This window comes from Haplochromis burtoni, unplaced genomic scaffold (genome assembly GCF_018398535.1).
Source record: "Haplochromis burtoni strain Fernald_Lab_line unplaced genomic scaffold, NCSU_Asbu1 Contig_406, whole genome shotgun sequence".
Lineage (NCBI taxonomy): Eukaryota > Metazoa > Chordata > Actinopteri > Cichliformes > Cichlidae > Haplochromis > Haplochromis burtoni.
The window spans coordinates 198,492-224,676 of record NW_024582767.1 but is presented as its reverse complement, the minus strand read 5'-3'; the positions used below and the strand labels follow the sequence as shown (position 1 = coordinate 224,676).

Sequence of the window (26,185 nt, the reverse complement as noted above, 5' to 3'; positions counted from 1 at the left end):
ATGCCCTCGGCACTCCATAGATCCGGGGTGCTGACTGCACTGCAAAAAATAGCTATCCATCTTTTTTTAAAGAAAAAAAAAGCGTGCAGGGCTCAATCTGAAAAACCTTTTTTAATGTCTTTAAAAAGTACATAAAATCTATTGCATGAGGCAGAGTAACTAAAGTGAACTTGTTGGGAAAGTTTTCAGTCTAATTTTGTAGTGAATCGCCGCTTTATTTTTTAATCCACCAATTTAGGTCTTTGTAAGGAGGGGTTCTGTTTTGTTTTGGGGTTGTTGTTTTTTTTTTTTATCAAAATACATAGGAGCGCAAGTCTTCCATCTAATGAATAGACTTCAATTTAAAAGTTTTGTAAAGTTTTGGGGTTTTAAAAAAAGAAGAAAGAAATAACACACACAAATGTGAAACATCAACTCTTGACATTTTTTGCAGTGTGCCCCGCTTTCTCACTCTGTGGTCGTTTGAAAAACTGACACGAAATGAGATGTCCGCGATTCACTCATCTTGACCAGATCAGGTTAATATCAAAGTGATAAATCGTCCCAAACTTTTTCTGGCACTTGCTGCCGGCAGATTTCTGGCTGTGCGCATGTGCGAAGGTGTCCAGACTGACAATGCTGGAGAGATAGCGCGTTTGGATTGAGAAACCCAGAGAAAAAGGACAGAGAAAAAACAAAAAGGAGGAAAAAAAGATTGACGAAAAAATCCAAACAAACCCACGCCGAGAGACTGGCACCATGAGGTCCAAAGGCAGGGCACGGAAACTGGCCACGAGTAGGTGCAACATCCCTTTCTTTTTTCTCTTGAAACATGCCATCTTATATACCTATAGACTGTCGCTGTTATCACTGCTTCTATTAATAGTTTCTGTTACGATTTCGTTTCCACGAGGAGACCCGAACCCTCACTTTCACCCGCTTAAAAAGAAGAAAAAAGAGCAAACCGTGATGTTGTCGCGAAGAAAATAATTAAAGTCGAGCAGAAGTAGAGCGTAAACTTTACAGTTGAGGGTGCGATGGAGGAACTTTGTGCAAGGCGTCCGCTCCAGTATTGGAATTGCTCGTTGCATGTAGTGGGCGCTGTAGTGTAACGTGGTGTATTGCGAGTTAAAAAATCCCATGTCCAGTGCATCGGCAGTTGTGTTGCACTCGCTGCACGCTGCTGCTGTGGGCTGCGGGTCACTTCACTTTCCCGGGAGAAACTTGGAAAAACAAGTAAAGCGAAAGTGGAGCGAAACGAGGAGAAAACGGCGATTTAGAGACGCTAAAATGATTCGGGGAGTTTCCTTTCTTTCTTTCTTTCTTTCTTACTTTTTTTTTAAGTCTTGTTAGTGTGTTTGAGTCTCGCAGTTAATTCCGGAGGTCTTATTAATATATAATTTGTAGCATTTGCTAAATTCTGTGTCACCTGTGAATAAAAGACATTGAGACGTGTATATTTTATATTACTTTTAACGCTACAGTGTTACACTTTACGGACTTTAAAGTTTAGATTCATCACTACAGGATGCAGGCTTCTTACTAGTGCAAAATCCATTCAGGATAAAATGATAACTTGAAATATCCACTGATGTTTGATTAAATTAAATGCTACCGTCTTCGTTTATTTGCTTGCTTGAACCTAATTAACTTCATGGAATGAGATGATCATGCTACAATAATTTTCAAAATGTATCTATTTAAATCAAATGCGGTTCGCTCTCTTTTTAGTTGTGACGCTGTTTTTTTGTTTTGTTTTATGTCTCAATGTAAGATGCGTTTGTGCCTTCAGCTTGAATTGTAATGCAAACTCTGGCAAGTCACATCCAAGAAGGCTACAGTGCAATGACCGAGGCCTGCAAGATTTCAGGTGTTTACAGAAATGTTCATATTGAGGAGGTTTACTGCGTTTAAAGATCTGCGCGTATGTCGTTGGAGTTCAGCTACTTGCACGGAATAAAACGGTGTAATTGTAATTTGTGAAACGCCCCGGGCAGCTGGTCATTAACGAGCAGGCTCCACAGAAGTTTTTTTTTTTTTTAAGACTGCACGTGGTCAGGTGAAACCGAGTTCTAATGTAATTATTTATTACATTAGAAATGCAGCATAATGCTGACAGTCTGATGAAGCTTAATTGACGTATTCTAAATATATAAACTGCTTCACTGACCTTCTGGAGCTTCAGAAAATCCTGTGACTCCTGTGAAGATGGTGCACAGGTTATGTAAACACACAGAACGTCATCGTGCACAGTACAAAAACAGACCTGTGAGTTTTTTATTGTTATTATTTATGATTTTGTTTAGAAATGCAGAAAACGAGCAGCTGCGCGGAACAACTGCACCAACTTTCTTTGCACACAATTAAAGCTACAATGAAGTTAGAAGGTCAAATTCTTCGTGTGATTATTATTTTCGAGGTAATTTCTAACTGTTAAGTAAGAATGGGGAAATGTTTTGGCCCCCGGAGCAGCGGGCCCGCTCTGGCCAACAGCCAGGTCTGCACAGTGTCAACAGTGAATATTTAAATTCCCAGACCCCTCATAAGGGCTCTGCTGGTAAATGCGTTCAGTGTGTGCCTCCCTCCTTGCAAAACAGTCGTGCATTTCTTTTTTTTATTTAAGTGCCTGTAATACAGGAGGTGTCGCGATGGAGAGGTGGTAAACGTGAGAGTGATTGATGGAGGCTGACTGATTAGTCCGCACGTCCAGATGTAATGCGGTGCGCCACAAAAAAACTCCCCAACCACGCTAAGCCAAGGCGTGCAGGCCGCACCCCGCGGTGAAATGTTAGCCACAGAAAGATGGACGGGGCTTTGGTGATCCAAACTAGCTCGGTGTAGGCCTAATTAAAGGTTCACTTAGCATTTTTGAGTCTCGATAAATACCGTTTCGTTATAATGCGTTCGGAGTGCATTACAGTAGCGATTAATCTACCAAGACCAGCCTAGAGTAACCATAGCACGCATCTGAATTCAAGCAAACTAGACAATTAAGTGAATAAAAATATTTGGAAGTTTAACAAGTGCCAGCAGAGCAATCAAATACAACGTGTCTCCCAAGGCAGGCACTATTTGGTAAGCCTAATCATTTTCACTTTTACCACAATATTCCGTCAGTCATCACTCAGTCTCCAGAAATGTGGACCCATAACGCATTTTAGATGGGTTATCGCCCTTTGTGTGTGTGTGTGTGTGTGTGTGTGTGTGTGTGTGTGTGTGTGTGTGTGTGTGTGTGTGTGTGAATGTGGGAGGGAGGGGTCTCGCTGGGCCTCGCTGTCCGTCAGCGCCTCTCTTCTCGGTCTTGGGAGAAGTGCGTCGTCCTCCCCACATTGTGCAGTGGGCCATGCATCTCGCGTTTGTCTGGCGGAGCTCATTAAAACGGTTAATAGATTGGCCCATTTAAAAGGTGAGAGGGAGCGGGCTGGCGCGAGGAAAGTGAAATAGAGACCCCATTAAACGGCCCTTGTTGTCCCGGAGCGGCGCTCTTTGCCTGCGCTCCGCTTGGTGCCAAAGCTCTGTATACAAATGTCCCATATCGCCTTCAGTAATGGCCTGGGTCAAGAATCATTGGGGCCCTAGGCAGAAGTTACCCCCTTCTGTTGTCCTCCTTAGTTAACTGTTGCTTTGAACTTTTATTTCTGATGCAATAAATAACAGTAGAGCCAAATCCTCATATGGAAATCAGGGCCTACTATCACTTCAAACAAAGACAAATATCTATATATCTATATATCTATATCTATATATCTATATATATATATGTATATATATATATATATATATATATATATATAAGCAGATTTTAAATGAGCACTGGAAAGATAACTCATTGCATCTGTAACAAGGGAAAACAAGGATTGGCTCACATTGTTGGCAATGTAACATCTTTTAAAACACTTTTGTTGCAGGATGTATCTGAAGGCCTGCATGTATGATTCAGAAATGTCTGACACACTGCTGGTGTTTCTGAGTTTATGTAATGGCTTTAGATGAATGTTTGTGTGGCACATATGAGAAATGCTTGTTTGAATGAGTCTAAAATGTTTCTGTTAATACATTTAAGGCTACATTCTAATTTATGTGCAACCCTTACAAAAAAGAAAGAAAAAATCCTTGAACAACTACAATATCGTCAGAAAACTGCTGTCAAACCAAGTGTGAAATGTATCCCAGTCCCATAAGTCGAAACACACACTCGTATGTACACAAGCAGCTTGTTTGGGGTGTATCGGTGGAGTTTTGCGGTATTTGCATGTCTGTCTGTGTATTTGTTGGTGGAATATGGGCTGTGGGAGGCAGTTTGACTCTGACCAGGACCTTCTCATCTATCAACGTCCCCATCTGTCTTACATGTCTCCCCCCCCTACCCTTACGACGGGCAAAGCCCTCACCCGCCCACCCTCACCCCTCTTCAGAAAATGGCTTCTTTGGAAGGTCTCTGATGTTAATGAGTCGTCCAGGACTTAGTCTCGCAGCTGTAAACAGAGAGCTGACGAGGTTAGTGGTTTGTTTATACACTGTTGTCACCCACTTGAAGGATGGCCTCTGTCCCAAGCAAGTAGGGAGCTTCCAGGCCTCATCATGAGTCCCCTCTCAGGCCCTGACACAGTGGCCCTGCCCCAGGGGGTTTCACTCCCACTTCTCCAACTGTAGTCCCTGCTTTCTTACATCTCAGACTATCGTGAATAAATGGAATTTCATAAAGCCGTGTTTGTACGCTGATGGTGGTGTGTGTGTGTGTGTGTGTGTGTGTGTGTGTGTGTGTGTGTGTGTGTGGGTGTGTGTGTGTGTGTGTGTGGGTGCTGATGCAGCGACCCAGACAGGGCAGTGTGGGAACACCAAGGGATGGATGAAGGGAGGGGGTGTGCAGCACCATGTCAAGCCTGGGAACCACTGTGTGTTTACCACAGGGAAACTGTACCAGTGCAGAACAATGAGTGAGCCTTACCCCTTCTAAATAAAAAACGCATTTCTGCTTTCTTCTTCCCCCTAAAGGTCATGGAGTTAGAGATAGGGAGTCCACACAAAAGCCTCCAGTCTGTCGTCAGTCTGGTCTGGCCCCGTACGGTGCCAAGACTGAGGTCATTATCAACAGAGCAGTCCCGAGCTAAGCATATTTTTATAGATTGTGTGTGTATGTGTTTGCTTGGAAGCGAGGTGAACATGTGCATGCGCTTATTTGGTCAGGGCTGCGTGCACGAGCGATTCTTTGGCGTGCGTGTATGCGCAAAACAAGAGGCAGCGTGCAGAGTGCACAGAGCGCAGTTGTCAAATGTGAGACGTGCTGCAGTTTCTCTCATCGCAAATTAGTCTGAGATAAATGGCATTTTGCTGCGCTGAAAAGTTTACCCAGACATCAAACTGATTTGTGTGTCGTTATGATGTCCGAAGAGATATAACGTCAACAGACTGCTGATGGTGCACTTCACCCAGGCTATTAATGAGGCGGTGTGAAATTAGCACGCCTCGGCATGCTTGGAGGAGAGATGTTTGTTAGCTAATTAAAGAAACTCAATCATTTTATATGCGCCAATCAATTACCTGGAGCAGGTGGTAGAAACAGAACCCGACACTATGTCCTTATGTCTCACATCAGCTAACTACCCTAACTCACTTTACTACATTGTTGAGTGCTTTTATGGCCAGGAAGGCTAAACATTTGATATGACTCTTTGGTAGCTGCCAGTATACATGTGTAGCACTTCGCTGGACTGTTATTAGTTTAAAGGCAGCTGCCCAATCATGTTACATATGTACCGTTTTTGAAGATGTCTGATTAATCATGTTTGACTTTATTCACTTTTCATCTTTAACCCAAACAGGATGTTGCGAGTATAGAACACAGAATTATCAATTTTATTCCAGTAGCCCATATTTTAATGACCCGTATGCTCATTTCGTACATCTCCAAACTTTGTCTTGAGACAGTGATACACTACTTTGTACTGACAGGTGTTCGTGGAATTGCTTATGAGCATTGTATTTTAATGGCTGTGCTGCAAGGGTGATAGAGAGAATAGTGCTTACACACTGGAGGGAGCACATAGCTATAAACAGGAATTACCCAACAATCGTTTTGTGAATGTGTTGATAACAGTGTGTTCCAGCACTGCTCGGGGATCTCCCTGGGTGGAGCAGGCTGGCCCAATGGAAGGAACGAGCTCAAGAGTTGTTTCTGATTACCAGGGGACAAAACAGGGCATCGGGTCTTGTGCAGAGACAGGACAGGACAGGACAGACCCGATGTAGTCAGATGTGCGCATGCATGTGTTTGTGTGCTATGTGTATGTGATTCCTGTACACCTTTTATCTGTGCTACAATAAGCCCCCCACCCCCTTCCCACTCTGGACCCTGAGGCTCATTAAGGAGTGACCTCTCACCTTTTCAGGACGGGAGAGATGAGGGGAGGAGATGTGATCAAAGCTGGGCCCTTCCTGATGAAGTTTGGACTGCAACGCAGCCACCTGATTGGATCTGATAGCGGCTGCCTTGCCTGTGTTAAGTGTTGAAATAGTGATGTTAGAGAGGAAGACATGAGGACGAAAAGTCACGAAAAGTTCTGAATTCGCTATTAACTTGTAGCGACATACATTTAAATATGCAACACATTTATTTTTATTTTTTGGGGTACACAGCACCTTAATTTTATACACCAGAAATAAATTCAAACTGTAGGTATTGTTTACTTATTTATTTTTTTGTTTGCTTGTGTGTTCAGGTGAACTAGATTTTTTGGCCAAGTCTCTCACAGATGCTTGTTTTCTTAAACATTAAACACTTCTCAGGTTCTGTCGTTACTGATGTATGCTCTATCCGTGTTCATCTCATCTAGTGCCTTATCTCTGAAAAGGGAAGTCCATGTCCCTGTCCTCAGAGGTGCGTCTTGATGATTTCTCCAGTGTGCATGTGTGCGTCTGTATAAATTGTGCACTTCACGTGTGTGTACCGCTGCTGCTGGTCAGCCAGGGTCACAGCAGAGAAAAGAATGTGACTGTGGAAAAGAATGCTGTGCTGATTAGCGCTGCTTACCTGTAAGTGAACTGGACGTGCCGGCATGTGATGAGACCGAGGAAACAAGGGAACAATAGGACAGTAGAGATTCCTTTCCACGCCACATTCCAGCGATCCAGCAACCCGGGACCCCCGCTTGGAGCTTTGATGAACCCTCCTCGCAGCTTCCTGGGATTGTCGCTCCTCCACAAACACAAAAACACAAAGTGGCCGGTGAGTGGGGCCAGGGAAGAGAGAACACGGCCCTCCTCAGGATGTCCTGTTTTGATTAGCGTTAGCATCCTAAAAGCACCATAGAAATATTTTTCTAACACGGAGAAGAGCTTAGTGGTGACACATCCACTTCTTTCCACGCTGTGACCTCCGAGGTCACATACACTACAATGAGCCAGAAATCAAAGAGGTGTTCCTCACATGGTGATGTGACTGGGAAATCATGTGCGGAAAACAAGGCGATAAAATGATGGGGAGAGCTTTCACGGTGCGTCAACAGGTGTCAAGAGTTTGTTAGGCCAAGGCTTTTACAGTTTTCCAAGCAATAGCTTATAATGTCTGGAATTACTAAGTCAATAAAAGTTGTGTTTCAAGTTGAAAATAAATAAATGTCTAAGTGTGATTAAAGTCACAATTCACTGCCTCTCTAATCCATTTATAACTGCTACGGCATTTTATAAACTGTTAACTTAATATATTATTTACTCGTAATACTTTTAAGAAACACAGTTGTATGATACTAAAGTCATAAAAAATTTAATACCTAAATCAAAATGAGTAAGTGTGGTGTTTTCACATTACTGAAATTCCTAATTAACTTGCAGTACTTTTCTTTAAGCAAGTTCTGCAGTACTGTATTCTAAGCTGTATTCTCTTATGCACAACGTGCTCTTTCAGCAGCCTGTACTACATCTTTTTTGTCTCTTGTGGAATCAGAGAGCAGTGAAGCATTACAGCATGGTCTGTTGTTTTGCTGGTGCTTGAGGGCTTTAGTTTGACAGGAGGGCACCACTTTGTTCACCTCAGTGTCCACAGGCAACCCCTCGGGACCTCGAGGCATGGACGTCTCTGTCAGGGCTGTGGCAAGACTGGGGCGATGGGGGGCCCCTCTGCTCGCTGGGTCAGTGGGCAAGCTAATCGATTTTATCTCCGTTTCACACACCACGCCAAACCCCTACTGGCCTGATATTCACATGTTCACTGTTCAGAGGATTATGGGCCTTCCATCTCCCGTCTATCTTTTTTTCCTTTTTCACTTTCTCTTTTTTTTCCCGTTCTTTGGTGTTTCTTATGTTTCCCATTTGTCTGTCTTCTACTATGTTTTGTCTACTGTCTACCATCATCTCTATTTCCCTCCCCCTTGTTCCAGCTTAGTTCCCTAAGTAGAGAGCATTTTACCGAGGACTCGCAAATTGTGTATCCTCCATTTTCTTGAACATTTTTGATGTGTCAAGGATTCCGTTTTAATCAAGCCCATTAACCTACACCAAAAATAAATACAGTGTAGTATGGCACACATATATTTTCAGGCTTTATTTCTAGTGCATGTCACTCATGAAATCCAAGAAACTCTTTCTTGACCTGTTGATTAAAATACTGTGAGATATCAAATTGTTTGTGAAATACTTTAAAGGGCTCTGAGTGCACCTTGAAAAACAGCGACCTAAGCAGTTGTGAAATCGAACAAGTGTGAAATCACTATACCTTCGTCTAGAGTTGGATTTCATGTTAAAACATGAAGAAACTAAGAAAGAGGGCACTTGGTCAGAGAAGCATAAAAGAACTCAACAGTAACTCACTAGTTATCTTTCTCACCATCACTCATTTTGTGAGGCCTACATGGTGAAATGACCTGAGTAGCAGGATCCACTCTGGAGTAAAACGTATGTATTTGCCACGTAACTCTGAAATGACAGAGAGTATAGGGAAGATGAGTCTCTGGTGTGATATATATAAAGTTAAATCCTCTCAGCAGAAGTTAAAACAATGTCTGTGCATCACCTTGCTACTGCAGTCACTGTAGTAAAGAATGGTATTCACCCATTCATACAAGCACTTTCCTTTATCTAATATTCACAAACATTAATTTTCCAAAGGATGTATCAGAGAGCAACATGGGGTTAGTATCTTGTCCAAGGATATTTGGCATACAAACTGGAAGCAGCCAGTAACTGAACCACCAACCTTCTGATCAGTAGATGACCCACGCTACTTCCTGAGCTACAGCCACCCCAACATTCCCTAGCAGCAGATATGGGTAGACTGGTCAGAATTAAGTTTAGGTTGTATGATAAATAAAAAAACAAAACTGGCCTCAGAGTGACCTCCGGCTGGGAAAATGGTCCACTTTTCAGTGCACGATGCAATAATAGATTGATAAAAAGGAAGAAAGATGTTTTCACTGTGTCATTAGGTTTTTGATTGGTGAGGAAAAATCTAGTTTTGCATGTTTAAAATGTAATCTTCAATACAAAAAGTGTGCAAGAAGTGGGTCTGAAAACTTCCTGAATTTACTGCAGATTTTTCTTTCCATGCCCCTCTCCATGTTGGCACTTCCCTTGAGGGAGGCGGGTAGCCAGGAGGAGGAGCCCCTGTTTCCTTGGTCATTCCTCTGGATAAGAGTTGGAACAAGGGAATGAAAGCTTTGGGAATGGTCTGGAAACTTCCCATTCATCAGTGTAAGGAGATACTGCGCTGACAGTTAGCAGACGGCCAGCCAAGTACAACACGGGACAGCCGCGTGGGCCTGCAGTGTTCAGCTTAACAGACAAAGTGAGAGAGACCAGACCAAACACCCTACTCATCTCTGTTCAGGGAAATAACATATGTTAACATTTCGGGCGTTTATTCTGATTCTCTTGCTCGGAGTTACTCAAGTGTGAACAGTAGAGTAAGTGAATGATTACGGGTGCAATCATAACTAATTTAGTAATATAGAAGAACGCAGGGCAAGTATAGCGCAGCAGATAAATAATGATTACGTTTACATGGAGAAGAAAGAGGGATGTGGTTAGGTTGAGTTATTTTAAAAATGGACAAATTGTTTTACTTTTCAAGGTTCTCAAAGCATTTAGAGTTATGTACTTAGGTTCTTGTTTCTTTAGCTTCTCTTGCGTAATCTTTCACTTTATGTTTCCCAACACCCACTGCAGTGGGGCAGGATTAATGCGTGCCTTTGGGCTCGTACATGTATGAAAGACATGTTTTATATGTATTCATAAGCACATGCAGTACTGTGTTTGAAAATTTGACAAACCCTACCAGAAATCTGGACACGGCATATTTACAAATGCAGACATGTACCTGTGGACACGTACCTGATGTGGGACAGAGGATTGGCAGGACAGCACAGTTTGGGGCAATGCAGGTGTGAGTCTGTGTCTCTCTGCCCGGCCATTAATCGCTGCCATCTGACAGTTCAATCTACGAGAGGCCGAAAGGAGCAGCCGGCTGGTTACCAGTGCAGGTCATTACTGAGCACGGAGGCAGCGAATCGCATCAGCGATCAATGACAAAGGCTGTAGTAGGGGCCAGAGCAAAAAAGTGAAGGAGAAGCAGAGCGAGGTAGGGGTGAGGAAGATATCGGGTGAGAGAGGCAATGGAAATGTAAGGATGAAGGGAGGGGAGAGGAGAGATATTGCAGGATAGTAGTAGTTATGCTTCTGAAGGTCAGTTCTTGGTTGTGGAGTGGATGACAAACAGGCTGTCAAGTGCCAAGAAATGGATATATTCATCCAGTGCTGCACACAAACACGCACAAAAAAAGCTTCTTGCACGTGCATGCACATAAATGTGCACAGACACAGTCACTGCCATGCAATTTGATTGAGAATGCAGCAAGGGAATTTAGTGAGAGCCATTGTTTTATGAATTCCATATACAAGGTGTTGGCAGTCGGCGCCACCCTTTTAGTGGTCAGTCCGGGGTGCGCTGTAGTAAAAGTAATGGCTGGCTGCGAGTAAAAAAAAATCTGTTAATGAAATCACCACAACTCCTTCGGCCCTGCTCCACTACCAGCCACGTTACCATGAGAACAGCTGCCATGGCACGGTCCGTCCAGTGGCGTTTACTCAACCCCAAGATGTCAAACACAGTCTGCAGCCCACCTCCACCCCCCACCCCATCCCACTACAGAAAGAATGCTATATGCTTTATGACATTTATCATACTCCATAACTCAGTTAATGTCATGTTCACATTCTCACCCATGTTTTCCTTCCAAAAAAAAAAGGAAAAAAAGTTAAAGAAGGAATTAATTGACATTATGGGTGACAGTATTTGGCTAGCGCTCTGATAAAACAACAGGGAGATCTCTCTTTTTCTCCCCAGAGACCTAGAATAGCAGAACTGGCTGTTTATACTGCACTATCTCTCAGCAGATCGCTGGCCTTCTCAGTGATTCACACACACACACACTTTTGCACACTGGCCATCCCAGCATGGACACCACTGAGTGATGATGAGTCATTATAGAGATGGTGCCCTTCAACCTCCTCGAGTCTTTATGGATCACTCTCTGGCAGAATCATATTCCCTAATGCCAAGTTCCTGTCCATCTGTCTGCTTGTCTGTCAGACATTCAGGCCCCTTAGTCTGTCTTTTTCGCTCTCTCTTCTCTGTGTTTCACACACCAATACCTCCCAGACATCCCTGTCTCTGTTTATTTAAATAACAAGCAAGAAAAAATATATCTTTTTCCCATTACCAAATGTTTGAATCTGATCATTTTCATGCATTTTATAGTGCAAATAATGGACAGACACTGAAGTGTGGAGTTATTCTAAGATCACTTTTAGACCAACCCTTAGGAAACTTGGAAAAGTTGTCTGTTATCCAAGGGTGTGGTAGTTTGAAACATTAGTTATATCTATTTCTCCTAGCATATTATGTTGAAATTGGCTTGCAGAATCTCTTTAGATGAATTCACACTAATCCAATACATCTCTTTGCATGCGACTGTGGTAATTCCTAACCGCGCAGAGGAGCAATTCAGCAAAGAAAAGCAAAGGAAAGAAGTCAGTTTGGATTTATACACATATTTTTTGTTCTCTTATTCGATGTTACTTTGTTAATCCAATACTATCGCTCTGCCAAGGGTATTCTGTGTAGATCGGGCCGCTAATGTTTGTTGTGGGTGCTCGGATTTGATCCTTCTCTTGACAAATGCAATTTGTTTGGCCTGATTTGATCAGTTGTAGCATATTTCCTCGCAGGCGGGAGCATGTAAACCTCCCATACAAAAGGAGTTAAAATGTTTTTGCGCCTGCGAGAGGGGAAACTCTATTACAGGTGTTCTGGACCACAGAGCCCTGCTAGCTCTGATGAAATGCTCTTTGGGTGTTAATGCAATTCTGATTTCGCCTAGCCTGGAGACTAGCCACCTCGGGGGTTTTAAAACTGGCTCTGAAAAGCAAAAAACAAAGTCTAAGCTCTAGAGCATACAATTACAATGGTGGAAACTTTGAAGGACACTTCCCGATGAAACATAGTAATCTCTCTCGGGTCACCAGAGAATGATACTATATAATTTTGGTAATGTTTTTGTGGAATAAGCATTGCTGTATGTTTACACAGTGATGCAGCAAGCAGTGGTGAACAAAGCCAGTGAAGCAGGCATAAGCACGATGTTTTTGATTTAGGTCCGTCTTTCTGGTAAGAGTAATTTGTGTCGCTTTGCAAGAAGATTGAATGTCATTTAACATGTACCTGTACCCAGTCTAGCTAATGCCAAAACTCACCACTGACAAACTTTTCATCTCACAGCCTGCAGGAGAGTTGCTACTTTCACTAATAACTTCTATAAATTTAAAAATGTGAATGATAGCTTCCGTGTACAGCCGCCTTCACCAATCAGTCACTTTCACTCAATACATCATGTAGTTACATTTTACACGATGTGTGTGTGTGTGTGTGCATGTCTTGCTTATTAGTATTAGCTTCACTGTGTTCAAACAGGAGTACTGTAGCCACCGTCTCTTTGTTCGAATCACCTCCCCTACTTTCAGCATTCATTAGCTAATTGCTCACTACAGTTGTCCCCAGATTTATACACCACTGAAAATTCAATTGCCCTGCAAAACAAGTGACCCATTCCACCCCCTGGGGGATTCAGAGACATAGGGTGTATGCTAGCTGTCACGCAGCCAGCTAGCCCAGGGCCCCCACAGATCAAATACAGGTATGATTTATGTCCGCTGTCTCAGACTTCACACTGCATGTTCGCTTGCACTGGAAATGTTAGCCAAATCCAACAGCAGAAGTAATTTGTCTCCTTATGTGTGGGAGGTGAGGGTCAGAGGTCAGTGAAATGAAAATGACCAGACTGTATTTAATTGTTGTATCTATTTGTGGTTTGAGACAGGATGTCTGTCTGAATGTCTATCTGTCTGTTTGTCCATATGTCTCACTCCTGTCTTGGCGCCATGTTTTGTGTCTGCGGGTCAAGACCCCCTGACTGCAGTAAGCCATTATGGGCAATGATCTGATCCAGCAGGAGCATAGGGTTCACTAAGGAGATATCTTTGGACCAGATAGCATCATTATCACAACAAGCTCTGGCCCTTAAAATCTGCATTTATGTTCCTATGCAAAACGATTCCTTAAAACATACAACTAGACAATTGATTCGTGTTAGTCTAGAATTGTTATGTACTATTACCTGTGGCTCACTTTACATGTAAATGCAGCGAATGCGCTAATACTCCACTAATGTGATGCTTCGGTGCGTTTTTGGCTGCAGCTTGGAACATCTGACAAGGTTAAGCCAGTAAATAGTTGAGCGAAATGCTTCCTGTGCGTGATTACATTTATCATGTATAATTATGAAGTTCTGCTCTGTCTACACACAGTGACCCTTGACCTTGAGTGCGACAATTGCAAGCTGGTTGCCAGACACCTAAATGCGCTGTCCAGGTTATACTGCTTCACAAATCCCGATTTCCTCTCCTGGATCAAATATCCTTGGCTATCTGTCTATCTGAGCCCATTGATTTGAAAAATCCCTCCTTTTTAACAGAAGACTTCTTATTTGGACCTCCATTTTAAATGATGGAGGATTTTAAAAGGTGCTTTTTATTAAGATGTGTAGGGACCATTTGGGTACTTTGATTTATTTGACACAATTATAGAAAGACCATGATTCTTTGAGAAAGCCCATGTGTTACACATGATAGTAAAAGTTCAAGTAATGTTGAGCCACTTTTACTACAGTTTTGCACATCATTGTTAAAACATTGTTAAACTTATCTGGCTAGCTATAATTCTGTGTCTTAAAGCTATGGTTTCGGTGTTCAACTGCTTAAGGGTCTGTACGTCTTCAACAATATTTCTTAAGGTACCACTGCAGTAATTTACAATACAATAACTTGAACAGCCTCTCACTAAATCCACATATAATTCACAGAGCCCTGGCTAAGCAGTGTCAGCAGTGTTGATTCTGTGTAAAACACCGCTAACCTCTTTCTCCGTGGCCCCTTTATTGCCCACAGACTGTACTTTTCTAATTATTTCAACTCTTCTTGAAATCTTAAACTTTCTTTCCTCCTCTGTTTTCTTCTCTTTACCTTCCCCTTGTCCTGTGCACTGCTCTGTCATTTGTTCTTCCTTTTCCTTTTCACTTGTACCCTTTTTGTGTTATAATTCCCACCTATTATTTCTGTCCCAAGCCCTCATTAGTCATGTCGCTGTCAGCCGCCAGCTGCAGACACACGTACACACAAACGCACACACACACATACCTGCACGTATTGCTGCACATGCACAGGTATGGAAGTCATCAAGGCAAGGTCAAAGGTCTGCCTCATTACCCAGCTCCAGTGAAAACTTTTGGTGTGTTTTATGCTCTGGTATCAGAATGCAGGAGGAGGGAAATGAGGGCAGGAAAACAGGGGGGGACAATGGGTATAGAAAAGCAAGATAATGAAGAAGACTAATGCGATTTTAGGAGGAAATGAAACACAAGTAACAGAGGGTTAGGGGGTAGTGGAACATGACAAAGCTCTCCTTTAGAGTTTTGTATCAATGATCGCCACTTCATACCTATAAACTAAAAAAAAAAAAAAAAAAGAAGGTAAGGCAACGAGTTTGGATGGTTGAATCGAGCTTTGAGGATGAGAGGTCCCATGGTACACTAAACTTAGACGCGTCTGGCAGCATACATGACTGGTGTTTCCTGACATGAAACACAACATCTCAAAATAAAGTCATTAGGAGCAGTCCAACAGAAGCCCATTCATTCATTCATCCTCATTTACTCACACACACACATGTGGACGCACACCCTCTGTCTTTCTCTCTTTCAAACACACTCGCATGCAGAGACTCTGACGTGGGGCTCTGAGCCTACATGGGACATGATACGTTGACGTGTGACAGAAAGCAAAGCGCGAGTGTGGATGTGTGCACGCTCGAGTTCAGCCTGGGAGGTCAGGGATGTGTGTGTGCCTGTGCACGTGTGTGTGTCTGCGTGTGTCAGCTGCAAGCAGTCAGGGGGACACTGGTGATGCAGACTGACGGGGGGCATAAACACTCAGTAGTATGCTGAAGGGGCCCATTGTCTCAGTCCCTGCCATGCCAGTCTGTCCGTGTAATGTAATGATCTGTCTCAGTATGTTTGTTTAATTGGCCAATCTGTTTCTGTCTGTCTTCTGATTCGTCTATCATCTACTTGAAAGCATTTTTTTCCCTCTTTCACAGTTCCTTTTTTTAAACCACACATTTCTGGAATAAGACCTTCTCATTTCAGGTCTCTGGATTGATCTGGAATTTCTTGGATGTTTCTTGCATGCGTGTCCTGTAACACGTGTTTTTTCTGCCGCTCCCCATCAGATCAATTCACATTAGCCATTAGGATGCACAGCCACAGATCAGGTATCTCAGGGCAATTTATATTGAAAAATAACATTCATGTGAAGAAACACACATGCATACACACAAACAATTGGAACTGTGGTCATAAATAATGTTACCATATGTGGTGCAGTGGCTGTTGCCACTGTTAAGTCCAGTCGTACAGAGCATGCAAGGGACTTATTAGTTGAGGGATTTCAGAGCTGTGGCTGAGCCCAGAAAGGAGGTAAAGGTGTGTGGAGGATATGAGATTTTTGGGGGGGTTGAGGTGCTTGGACTGTGATGAGGTGTGTGAGATTAATGGGAGTAAAGTTGTAAGAGAAGAGAGGAAAGTAGGGGATGAGGTGCTGTGGACATGCTGAGTGGCTGATGGGGATTTTTGTCTAGTGGTTGTGAAAAACCTGCATGCACACCCATGCTCGCTCACTGCTGATTAGAGGACGGCCATATTTCAAATTTACATATGGTCTGACCTGAATCTGAGAGTATGAGATCCTTAACCCAGTGCCCTGAAACACCACCCTTAAATGTCATTGTGCAATTTGAAACACGTGTGGATGTTGAATCCATAAGCTACTACTTATTTATTTATTTTCCTCTAAGATTTAATTGTCAAACAGAAATGCATGTGTTCATTCAGAGTGACAGGAAGTATATAAAATCTCACTTTGATGTTCAACAAACAACATCTTACACCTTTCTGGATGGTTACAATATTACCTCATCCGGCTCTGAATTTTTCAAGCTGTTTGTTGAATCTGAATTTGCTGAGGAAACATTTTCAGAAATATTATTAGACTGCACGTGTTCAGTAGTAACCTAGTAAATATGTAAAGTTTAAGTCCATACATCTTTTTTACAAAGTCTTGTTTATTTTTTCTCACAGTTATGAGTGCTGCCATGTTTAGATACAACGCTACACTGTAGGAAGAATCCAGTAATATGTAGCCCAGTGACTGATACTGAAGAGGTTTTATAAAACCCTGTTCTCCATAAGGAGATACAAACTCTCTCACACACACACACGGACACGGAAATGTCTACTTGGATGGCTTTCTCACTCTAGGCAGTGTCTGTTTATTGTAGATGAGGTGTGGATGTTTATACTCCTTGTATAGCAGTTTGGAGTGTGAGGTGATTCCACCAAGCTCCCGTGTGTATTATTTTTTCAGTTTGACTCTGGACTGTTTCTTACTTGTTCTTCAGATGTACTTAATTTCATTGCAACGCATATATGTTTGCAAAAGCCTTACTTATAAATGGTATACATGACTGGATAAATATGTGATTTGCTAATAGCATCTCATGTTGTATCTCTGAATTCACTCGAAATTGAAATTGGTTTAAATATATATATATATAGCAAATGTAGAGTGAGTTAGATTTCACAACAGCAGTACTACGTTATTTACTTGACCTTTAGTACTTAAAAAAAGGTCCAATACTAGATAGTGGCAGCAAAAGAGGAGTCTTTTGTGGTTGGTATATCTGAGATTAGGTTCAGTCAACAGCAGAGCTGATCCAAATTAGCACCAAATGAATACTGTATAGATTGCTGAAATATTGTTGATATATTCTGAGATTTAAAAAGAAAAAAAAAAGCACTTTTCATTGGCAAGCAGAATTAGCTCTCACTTTCATAAAGGGTTGGCGTAGATTATATAATCCATGATGTCATCAAAGCACATTAGGGGGCACGGGGTCGCGGGGTTACATTGTATCATTAAACCAAAACAAATGATTTTGTTTGGATATCTTTTCACACTGTCGAACTTCTTTTCCCTCAGTTGCCTGTGCATTAGCGTTTGTATAAATACATCATAGAGGCGCGCACAATAACTGAGGAGGGATGGATGTCAGTGGTCAGAGCAGATAAGAATGACAAAGCTCTGCGCTAAGCCACGTCACCAGCAGGCCTCTCACCTGCCTGTCTGTCACACAGACGCACTCAACCATCACAGAGTGATTGTTTGGGCCCATGAGTGCGTGTGTGCGTGCGTACGCCCGCGCGTGTGTGTGTGTGTGTGATTGATGTACTTTGCCTTCCATCAACTTTACACGCCCAACACCACCACCACCAATACCTCTTGTCTCACCTCAGTCTGGGCTATCAAGGAAACATGAGGCCTTGAGAGATAGCAGCATGCTCTCCCAGCCGGCCCTCAGCCCGCTCTGTCTCTTTTTCTCTTCCTTGTGCCAGTCACCTACTGCTGTGGGAAAAGCAGAGGAGATGAGGCCTTAAAAAACAGATCATTGTCCGCCTCCTAGATTAAAGCCAGAGAATGTGAGCATTGTCCACTGAATGGCTAAACCTTCCTGCTGTCACTCAAATGCTGCTCTGAGCACTACTTCATGTCTAAGAGGCTTATCTGCACTGAAAGGCCCCTAGCTGCTCTGGGGAGAGAGGACGTAATGAAGCGTGTTTTTTTTTCTTACTCTGTAGGGAGAAACCTGCTGCTGAGGGGGTGGTGGTGGGTGGTTTGGGGATTCAAGGGGTGGACATGGCCAGTGGGGCAGCTGCCCCCATCCCCCCCGACCATCACCCTAAAGCCCCCCACTTCTTCTAACTGCCCTGTTCGAAAGAATTGTCATTTATCTAGTCTCACATGAGAGAGAACGGCATATACACGGGCTACAGGCTTTAACCACTGCAAGTGGGACGGGGGGACATGAGGACATTATGTGGGGACGTGCCCAGGGACCTGCCTGTTGTCCGCGCTCAGCCGTCTGTGGGGATGATCAGCAGGCTACTGATGTGGTCCTCTCTTTGTGCTCTGCTGTTTGAAAAGGGGAAAGTTTAAGTGCTGCTCGTATTCAGGGATGAGGGCTGACGGCCAGGCTGCTAGGGTTAGCTAAGCCCCGAGGCCTCAGGGTGTGCATGTGTGTGTGCATTTGTGTGTTTGTGCATGTGTGCTTACACCATTACTAGCTTGGAATAACCTTTGAGTTTCTTTGTCAGTAACACTTAAATGTATAAAACTGTGGGTTTTACTGCTTGTGTTACCTGAGCACCACATTGGATATTTGAGGATCATTTTATCGATTTCTGATAAGTGGACACTATTGTTTAAAGTTGACTCCCAAAATGGGGCCAAGCATAATTAATTAGCTTTAATTACGAGTTCAACATTAATGTGATAGGAGAGAAAAGGGAAATACAGACTTAGGAGGCTATAGCCTTTTTTTAATTATATATTTTTTATTATATATGAGGTTTTCTTTAGCTGATTCTGCTTAGTCTGACATTAAACTTGGCTTTGGGTCTCCCACTTGTTGAGTTAAAGAGCATCAGTCATGATCTCTGCTACTATTGTAGCAGGGCACACGTGGGTTTCCCCCAGTGGGTCTAAATACTTGTTTCAGCATGATTTACAGTAGCCATCAGACCCTTAGCCCTGCTGTCCTTTTCTGTCTGCCTTCTGTTGCTCTGCTCATCAGTGTCTGTGTCATGACGGACACACCTGCATCCTAAGCTGCCTTCTCCAGCCCATAAACTTTGACTATTTCCTGTCAGCAGTTGGGCTTTATTTAACACAGGCCCTGTAACTTAAAAAAACCTGCAAGGTTCTAACATATGCAGTACACAGAGGTATGTTTGACTAACATGTTTTGAAAACTGACATTGCCATTGAATTTGATTATTGATCATGATTTTTTTTTTACCAACTATTCCTACTTTTTAGACATGGTTTGAGATGGACTAGCTCTTTCTTTAGCGCTGCTACTTCATTGCTGCAAGAGGGATGTTTAATGCATAACAGAACAATTCGCTTTATGGGCCCAGGAATGGTGTTTGCTCTCCATTCGCCACATCACTCCACAAGGCATGCGTACACTCTCTAAACGCAACCTCTGACCTGGGAATCTTGTGGGGTTAGTGCTGCCTGCGCCTTTTCTGTGCTGTGACGGGAAGTCGAGTGGGTTAGAGGGTCTCAGAGTAGACCAGAGGAGCTGTCGGCTGGAGGGGGAGAGGAGGAGGAAGCTAAGTGGCGTGGCCCAGCTGTGATGAGTAGCCCAGTGGTCCATTTAGAGCACCAACCTCAAGCTGGGAGATAGTACATCCCAACAACCTGAGTGGACTTCTTGTACCAGTGTACTCGTGGCTCTATCAAAAATGTGAAAATACGAAAGTAAAATTGTCGGAACATAAGTGGTGCAGCATGTTAAATTGGACGCTTCTTACGTCCTGTGGTGCTCTATCATTTGTGTGCATCTCCGAGAGCTTCAGAGTACCAACTAAAGTAGACGCAGATCAACTGAGGGTTTAGATTTAAAGAGTGGTTTCATCTCACCTATGGTGTTCACTGTCCTGGTGATATTTCTAAGCAATTCCATGCAGTCCGTTTTGGAACAAAGTAACAGTATTAAAATGGTGTCCTTTATGTCACAAAATGTTTTTGTCCACGTCAAGAGGATGAAAATCGGATTCCTGAGAATCTGAATGTTAAATAGAAAATGATTCATGGGAATGATCGCTACATATCAATGATTCACATAGTACAATGTGCCCATGCACCCAAGAGTGATAGGTGCCACATTGTGAAGGAGATGGAGAGTGGATTTGAAGGTTCTTTTTCAGTAAACATTTAAAAGAGTGGAGAAGTGAACAAAAGCGTTAAGAAGGAGCTGTTTTGTTGCCCCTTTTTTAACCTAAATAGGCGGTCTGTCCGACCGAGGCCTTGGCTTCAAAGTATTATCCCACACATGCAATTACCATTTCTATCAACTGGGGAGAAAGATTATGCTTTTTGGGTGTTCTTCTGCGTTTCTTCCAGTGGATTCACTTGGTGAATGTGACACGTTTTGTGTCTCCCACCCCCTATTGAATTTAAAAGTTCTCTATTCTCCGAGTGAGCTGAGGAGAGTCCTACACGCGGGCTGAATAGACACTAAATCTTTCAAGGTTAGGACTTAACCTTCTCCCACTCCAATTCATCTTCAAACTTTAGTCTGAAACCAATCAATATCAGATGATTGGTAAACAATGTGCAGTGTCTGATAGGCAGGTACCAAGGGCCCTCAATGGGATTGCAAATGCTTTGTGCGTTCAGAGTCGCTTTTGCTCTAAAGCACTGTCACAAAAAGTAAAATTACCATTCGCTTGGAATGATGCCATTCATCTTTGTCAGAGCGCCAAGCTCAGCACGCAAGCCGCTCCCCTCAAATTAATTCCTTGTTTTGCATCAGCTGAATTTGCCCAAATCCAGGAGGATGGCTCAGGCTGCACCTCGCCTGCATTTTTAATGCAGCAATTCCAGCCGATTTTACTATGCACGGGGCCCCGTGGCTTTATTTACTTCCCAATCTAGAAAGAAAAGAAAATAGATATGAAAATAAGTTGAGAAAATGAGATAAATCTGGGTGTGAAATTTCAGACACGGCATGTTCCAACCTAGAGAGTTAGAGCAGTGTAATACACGCACGCTCTTGAGAGGCTGCTGCGATGCCGTTGTCGATTTGTCATTTCATGTTGCGAGAGCTCCTGCACAAAGGTAATGTCTTCCCAGAGGCTCTTACCCATGTAATATTAAGGCAAAACATTGGGAAATGAATGTCTGAGAAATTCATTTGTTATTCTGGATAATATATTCCACAATATGCCAGAACATTTAAAGTATAATTTAGGGGTGGGAACTACAAAAACTACAAAATACAGTCATATATTTCCCTTTATTTTATATATATATATATATATATATATATATATATTTATATATATATATATATATACTATGTATATATATATATATATAGTTTATTTTTATTTTTTTGTTGGCTGTACAGGCACTATGCAAACTGTGCATTTCTGCCAATTACTCCACATTATGACACAGGACAAACAAGAGACTTTCACATACAACTCTGGGAACAGAATCATGTCTGAAATTAATATGTGCAAAAAAAAAAAAAAAAAGGAAAAAAGAAAGACAAAATAGTTGAATCATTTCCACTAGGGGGCCTTGAGCAGTTCTTTCTTTGCATCTCTGCTGCTCCTCTTGCCTGCTGGGTAACCCAGTTTCCCTCTGTAGCTCATGCAGATACTATCCCAGTGTTGTTTCATGGTGCTGAACCCACAGCGACAGCAGTGATGAGATTTTAAGGAGTAGGTTGTTCTCTTCTTTCACTGTCCTCTCTGTCCAACTTAAATGCTAAAAATGGCCTCTGAGGCTAATTTATAGTTGTGGCGACTGTCACCGCTGATTTGTGATCCCCAATGTTTGTGTTTATGGAACATGCCTTATTTTCTTCATCTTATCTGCCGGCAGATGGACAGCATGGTTTGACAGGGTTTATTTAGATGTGTGCTTTTTCCGGCACAAAGTATGGTGGGGTGCAATTACCAAGGACATAGAGTGAAGCCCTGGGGTCAGAGGCCCTTTCCTGTCTCCCTCCCTGAAATGAGTAAGCGTAGCTGCAGCCAGATCTCTGGATAGGTATATGGCAAATCTAAGTACAGCGAAATGGCCATTTTAGACTTACATTTTAAGAATCTGGATGTGTTGCTTGGAGAAATGTGATGAAGAGAAGAGAAGAGAAGAGAAGAGAAGAGAAGAGAAGAGAAGAGAAGAGAAGAGAAGAGAAGAGAAGAGCTGCTGGAGATAAGTAAGATAAGTGGGTCAAGCCTGAGAGACTGCTCTTCACCTCAGACACCTGCACCTCTCCACAGATCCCTCATCAAGGACTCGCATTGTCTGAGGCCTACGCCATTGTCTGCTTAAGGGCCCTCCAGATTTGCTGTGCTGCTCCAAGTGGACTCAGCCCACCTCTCCCCAAGAAACAGACAAAACAGTGGATTCCAAAGTGCCGGCCCCTTGGCATTCCCTTGCCTTTGGGAGATAAAGAGGGGAACTTCGGGCTGATTCACTCCTCCACTCTTCATCCCTCTCCACAGCCCACCAAAAAACTAGAAGATGAGGAGGAGGAGGAGGAGGAGGAGGAAGAGGAAAAGAAGAGACTTGCCAGGGGTAGTAGAGGGGTGGTCTTGGGGTCAGAGAGTGATTAGTGAGAAGCAGAGTGGCGCTCCTTTTCCCCTTTGGTCCTCCTCTTCTGTGGTCACTGAGAAATGACTTCCAGTGGGCTTACTGGTGTGGGTGGAGAGGGAAGTTGAGGAATTATTCCCTTCTGTCTGTCTGTCTGGACTATATTTAACCTGCCTGACAAGATGGATGTTTCCAAGGGAATTCCCCCCCCCCCAACATAAATGAAGCCATTATACTGTGCTCCCTGGGCTTCTCCCTTGCTCTTTAGTTGTAAGTGGAGGTCTATAATGTCAGGAGGACATTCAAAATTAGGTTGATATACAACCTGAGCATTAATGCTGACATGCTGCAAAACTCGCTTATGAATGGGAGTGTACACCCAACAATGCTAACTTCACCACCTTTTTAAAATCAGGCAGGTGTACATCTTTTCTCTTATTCATGCATTTAGACGTGGCTCAGCTTATGCGAACAGCAAAGGCACTCTCTGTCGACACACAGTGATCGCATACTTCTACCCACGCTCATGCACACAGACTCCCACTGTCGTTCCAGTGTGGCTCGCTGGTGCAGGCAATACGAGGAACTGGTGGAGGAGTTGGAAGTGATTAGGGAGAAATATGCCTGTCTTCCTGTAATGTCAGTAATAGGCAGCAGCACATCAAAGTCCAGGCCTGTCAGAATGATCCGGATCAAACCAGCCCCCATCTGGAAGCCATAACTGACTTTTCACTCATTTAAACACTCTTAAAACACACTGAACAGACATGGAGCTCCCGTCTCTGCTCGCCACTCACCACCACTCATATCAGCACCCTGTTCTTTCTGCGTCTGTGAGTGTGTGTGCGTGTGTGTGTTACTCTCTCACTACCTTAATATTGCCCGCCTCAGTGTGACATTTAATAAGCCCATATGTTTCACATTTATTTATTAGGCTGCTAATTTTTTGATTAATGTTTTCAGTCACACCTTTAGTCTCTCTTTTTTTGTGGAATGTGCAAGAAATAAAGTCCAAAGTGTGCCAATGATCTGACAGTAAAGGGGATATCTACATATGACCTAATGCACAAGCAGATATTTTTAAAGTAACATAAACATCTGCTGAACCATGAAATCAAAGAAAATATTATTCTTTCTGGAGGGGATAAAAAAGCTGGCATCAAGTGCACGCCTGTTTTTCTGCTTTGCCTCGAGTCAAAGATAAGTATCTTGTCCGTGCAAAAATGGCACAGTGCATTTTGAAACAATGATGCAGAGTGCTCCCCTCCTGCCTGCTTGCTTACGCTGTGTTGACTGGACTCCTGGACACATATTATCTTTCCAAACACAAGTCGGACACGACTCTAAGTGTATTTTAATTGGCTTTGAGCCGCCTTCCTAAAGCAAACAGCTGGTGGTGTAGCTGGTGGTGTGGTGTGCTTGGTGACTGACGGGTGGCTGGCTGTAAAGGTGGGGTAGAGTCCCACTGCCTCTCTGACCACTCCACCGGCAATCAGTCCAACAAAAGTGTTTGTGCATGTGCGTGTACGAGTGTTTCCCTAACTAGATGTCTGTACATGTGCTCACGTGTCACACTGTCTGTGGGTGAGACTTGCAGGGAATATGTGTGTACTCTAGGGTGTTTCTCATTTAAGCAGTGCACACTTGCTACTGTAAAAAGATCTTAACGGCTGACAGATAGCATCTTGAGCTGAAGTGCAAGTGATTTAATACTAACAATTAAAGTAGACGTGTCGGCAGGCAGCTTGGGTCCCTGCTGTGGCCGGACAGGGAGTGGGCTGTCTCCCTGTGTCAATAAGACAGGGAGACAGGCGTGCCTCTGATGCTCATGCTGCTAACCTAGGCTACTCTACTTTTTATTCCTCCCTTCATTTCTATTCGTGTTTATTTTTCTAATCTTGTAAAAATGAATCTTTCCTGGACCAGAAGTATTATCTCCTGTTAACATAATATGCAATATTTCCTTTAAAATATAGATTTTTGATTTGCGGTTGCTGGCTACTGTTGTTAGGGAGTTATGCCTGTTGTTGATTTTTGGCTTAACTGTCCAAAACAAGAGTGCACTTGGATACTTGCACAGAACGATAAGCGAAAATGGAGCTGAGCGCTTTCGAGTTAAGGAAGGAGTGAAGGCAAGCTGAAAAGAAAGTTTCATTCTGAGCTCAGCATATGGAGAAAAGCCCTGAAAACGACTCATTTTACAAGAACCAAGGATCTCGCTCTGAACATGGCCAACTCCGTTCTCATAAAATCTATAGACCATCCATTATAAAACACCCAGGCTCTTATGAACCCAGCAATAGGGCCTCCTGCCTCCAAATCCCCTCTGGAAGTGTTTGAAAAACAAAGCGAGGCTTCACTTCAACCTCATTAACTAGTTATAATAAACAAAACAATGTGTTTTTAATGGATGGCGAGTCTCGTCTCCCCATCCCCTACTAGCTCTGGTCCAAAGCGACTGGCCAGTAGTGGGTTTCCCATGACTGCAGCTTATAGTGTCATGATGATGGATGGGCAAGGTTGGCGGGGGCTGCCTTTTGCCCTTCTCCTTTGGGATGTCCCACAGATTGACAGGCACATTGTGGTGCTCGAGTCCTGCTGACGTACTGCACCACCCGCTGGCACAGCCACAGAGAACACCAGATAATACCTGCTTTCCTGCTTCCATATTCTGCGTGTTCACCTTAGCAATGCATGCAGAGGAACATGAAAGTATAAATATAAGCAGAGGTCAAGGCAGTCTAAGTTTGACCCAAGATGATAAACCCGTAGTGAGGAAATAAAAGAGGCCAAATTTTCTCTTGACAGTGTTTTAAGGGTAGTATGTTTCATTAGTTTATCTTTGCATTAGCGTGCTGAACAACCACCTGAATCCAAGGACCCCTGCAGGACCTCAGCAGGGGAGACATTAGCTTCCTGATGAATAAATACCAACAGAAGCTCAGCGCCCACAACACAAACTCGGCTAATGTCGATAGGTTCAAGAGTGCCACACATGTGCATACACACGTCTCTCTCTGCATCCACTCTTTCTCTCTCTGTATCTGACTCATTCGAACGCACTCCACACCACACAGAGCGCCTCTGGAATAAAATTCTCCCAGCTAGTGTAAAACAATCCAATAACAGCCAGCACCTCTCAAAATAAAACAATAGCTCAGCTCATGCTGGTGTTGTAAAACAGCTCAGCCGATTACACGCACGTATGTGTAACTGTATTGTAAATTCGCCCTTTGGGTAATAGCACATTTTTCCTTCATTTGGTGATTCGGGGATTATAATAATAGTGGTGTGTGTGTGTGTGTGTGTGTGTGTGTGTGTGTGTGTGTGTGTGTGTGTGGTTTGGTTCATGCACATGTAGCGGTGTTTTTCA

The 26,185-nt window shown here is 43.1% G+C and overlaps 1 protein-coding gene across 12 annotated transcripts in view; it reads left to right on the top strand.

The window, feature by feature from the left end:
* Window positions 1-472: 472 nt before the first annotated feature.
* mecom (MDS1 and EVI1 complex locus) overlaps window positions 473-26,185 on the top strand; it is a 123,731-nt gene continuing 98,018 nt past the window's right edge. For 7 of the 12 annotated variants that reach the window (XM_005944670.3, XM_005944667.3, XM_014340854.2 and 4 more), the window contains exon 1: window positions 473-775. In XM_005944670.3, the coding sequence (XP_005944732.1) occupies window positions 739-775 (37 nt within the window). In that variant the 5' untranslated portion in view covers window positions 473-738. The remainder of the gene's footprint in view (window positions 776-26,185) is intronic. The other 5 variants (XM_005944665.3, XM_005944668.3, XM_005944664.3 and 2 more) reach the window with 1 other exon arrangement.